Genomic DNA, 2,959 nt, shown 5'->3' with positions numbered 1-2,959 from the left:
TCCTGGGTCCTCCTTCCTCCCTTTTTTGAAGATGGGGACCACATTGGCCCTTTTACAGTCCACCAGCACATTGCCTAAGTGCCATGAGTGCTTGTAGAGCTGTGCCAGAGGTCCCACAATGACCCCTGCTAGTTCCTTCAGCACTCTGAGGTGGAGATCATCAGGACCTGCGGATTTAAATACATCTAGTCCCTCCAGAAGCTCCCTGACAAGGTCCTCATTAACCCTAGGCCTGGGTGTGCCACCCACACAGCCCTCGGGGGTGCCAGTGGGGGAGATATCCGGGTCCCTCCTCAGAAATATGGAGGCAAAGAAATTGTTGAATATGTCAGCTTTACCGTCAGGTGAGAAGACCAGATTTCCTAGCGTGTCCTGCAGAGGCCCCACGTTACCTGGCACCTTCTTTTGCCCCCCTGTGTATTTGAAAAAGGACTTCTTGTCCTTGATCTGGGTCGCTAGTTCCAGCTCCATTTCCGCCTTGGCCTTCCTGACCGCCCCCCTACATTCCCAAGCTACCGAGGTACAGCCCTCTCTTGTGATGGCCCCTCCCTTCTAACGGGTGTACGACTCCTTTTTTATTTGGAGATGTTCCTGGATGCTTTTGGTGAGCCATGGGGGCCTTTGTGCCCTCTTGCCCCCTTTGACTCGTATAGGGATTACTTCCCTGAGTTTGGAGGATTGTCTCCTTAAGGAACGACCACGCCTCCTGGACACTCAACTCCCTCCTGCTCTGGGACCTCAGTGCTTCCCCCACTAGTTTTCTCTCCTCGTTAAAGTCCGCCCTCCTGAAGTCGAGGGCTGCTGCCTTGCTGGAGGCTTTCGCCACCTTGCGCTGGATGGTGAATTCCAGCAGACGATGATCGCTATCGCCCAGGTGGTCAAGCACCCACAGACCCCGTACCAGGTCGTCACCCATGGCCAGGACCAAATCCAACAAGGCATCTCCCCTGGTGGGGCTGTGTACCTCCTGGGTTAGATGGAGGTCCTGTATGTCAGTTAAGAACCTGCGTGAGTGGTCAGACCTGGCTGTCTGCTCCTCCCAGCAGATGTCTGGAAAGTTTAGGTCACCCACGATGAACACATCCTTGGACCTAACTATCTCCGTGAGCTGACTTAAGAATTTCTGGTCTCGATCTTCTCCTTGGTTGGGTGGTCTGTAGTAGACCCCTGCCATTAAGTCCCTTTCTCCCCGACCCCTTGTATTCTAACCCAGAGCACTTCCGTTTGCTCCTCCTCTGACCCAGTGTTACTGTGGATGTGTGTTGCTCCTTGACATAGAGCGCCACACCCCCGCCCTTCCTGCCTATCCTATCTTTCATTTAGAGCCTGTAGCCCTTGATATTCACTGCCCAATCATGTGTTGGATCCCACCACGTTTCGGTGAGCCCCACTATGTCTGGGTTGGTGCTGGCTAGCAGGAGGACTAGTTCCTCCTGCTTGTTCCCCATGCTGCGAGCATTAGTAGAGGCATTTGAGGCCTCCTGAAGATGAATGGACCGCCCCCCTAATCCCAGCGCTACCCAGGCCCATGTCACTTACCTGATAAATATGAACCATGTAAAATATATTAAGTAATAAACCTGGCCTTTAAGTCAAGGGTCTCAAAGATATAGCTCATGGGCTAGATCTGGCCCGCAAAGCCGTTTCAACCAGCCCAGTGGTTCGGAAGGGCCAGGAATTAAGAAGTGGGGACCACCCTGGGACTCCTGAGTATAGAGCCCTACAGGGAATGCATGTTGGTGGCAGTGGAGTAAGCAATAACTGTGTCAGCTCTCATGCTGCTGAGTTCCTGTCCCACAGGAAGCCCTGCAGTTGGATCTGACCCAGAGGACTGGGAGAGTTTGACACCCCTGTCGTAAATGAAGCTACTTAATTATTTAAAAAAAGAGATGCTCTAGGTTGACTACTGGTACTTTTTTATGTGTCTGATCCAGAAAAATAATGCTTTCTCCTAAGAGATGCACTAAACTAGGTTCAGTTGTGGAAGACTTAAGTCATATGATTTGCAAACCTGCTTGAAAGTTGTAGTAGCATCTTCAATAACTCCAGAATAATTTGGAAAATGAAGTACCTTTTTTGAGACTTATCTTGATTCTGAATAATGAATATGAAATGCTGCCTATAGGAATTATTTTCTTTTTTTTTTTTAAGTTAAGATCACGAGAGTAACGCATATGTTTTGGAAAAGCAAAGACTATGCTATGTTGACTTACTAGGCAGTAAGACACTCCTTCAGTGCTGCATTTTCCTGTTGACACTTTATCACCATTAAAAAGCCAGTCTCTTGGCAGCATTTAGTAAAATCTGAAATGATAAAAAACATGCATATGTAAATTTGCCTTCTCCCCTGCTATGAATCTCTATAGGGCAATATGGTAAAATCATTACGATTTTAGGTAGATGACCCCCAAATGAACCTATTTGGGCAAAATGGCAAATGGCATGAACCCCATTATGTTCTGGGGGTCTGTCGGGTGTCATTAATGTTTTCTTGTGTTTTGTTATACCAATATGGTATTGCTCAGTCTTGTTGGAAAGCCCATGTTATGCTATATCAATTTGTCACTTTTATCAGTGTATAGATTATGTTATGCTTCCAATGTATATCTTGATAATTCTGGACATGGTTTAGCCAAGGAAATTCAGGATGCATAAGAACAACTGCTACTTCCAGACACAGGCAGAAGGAGATATTATTGGGTTAGACACCTATGGCATTTGTCTGCCTGTAGTGGGGAAATCAACTCCTCTATAGAAGAACCATTGGAGAGAAATGGCCAGTCATAGCAAGAGGGATACTGGGGGACCAGAAAGTTCTGCAGGGTACCAAAGTCTCGACCAATTAAAATAGTGCTGATGTAGGGGGCTGGCTTGGAGTTTTCTTCGAGTCTAGCTGTGATAGAATTCAGGTCTTCTGAATTTTCCCCAAGCTGAAGAAAGGTCAGAGGCCTCAGCACCC

General features: G+C 47.7%; 1 protein-coding gene across 5 annotated transcripts in view; it reads right to left on the bottom strand.

Annotated features, from left to right (window-relative positions):
- Positions 1-2,959, bottom strand: part of CMC1 (C-X9-C motif containing 1) — a 65,294-nt gene that overhangs the window by 2,403 nt on the left and 59,932 nt on the right. For all 5 annotated transcript variants that reach the window (XM_025202345.1, XM_025202343.1, XM_006022184.3 and 2 more), the window contains one exon: positions 2,214-2,304. In XM_025202345.1, coding sequence (XP_025058130.1) covers positions 2,214-2,304 — 91 coding nt within the window. The remainder of the gene's footprint in view (positions 1-2,213; positions 2,305-2,959) is intronic.

The sequence above is a fragment of the Alligator sinensis genome, unplaced genomic scaffold (assembly GCF_000455745.1).
Source record: "Alligator sinensis unplaced genomic scaffold, ASM45574v1 scaffold181_1, whole genome shotgun sequence".
NCBI lineage: Eukaryota > Metazoa > Chordata > Crocodylia > Alligatoridae > Alligator > Alligator sinensis.
Note: the sequence above shows the minus strand (reverse complement) of the source record. Positions and strands in the feature narration are given on the sequence as shown.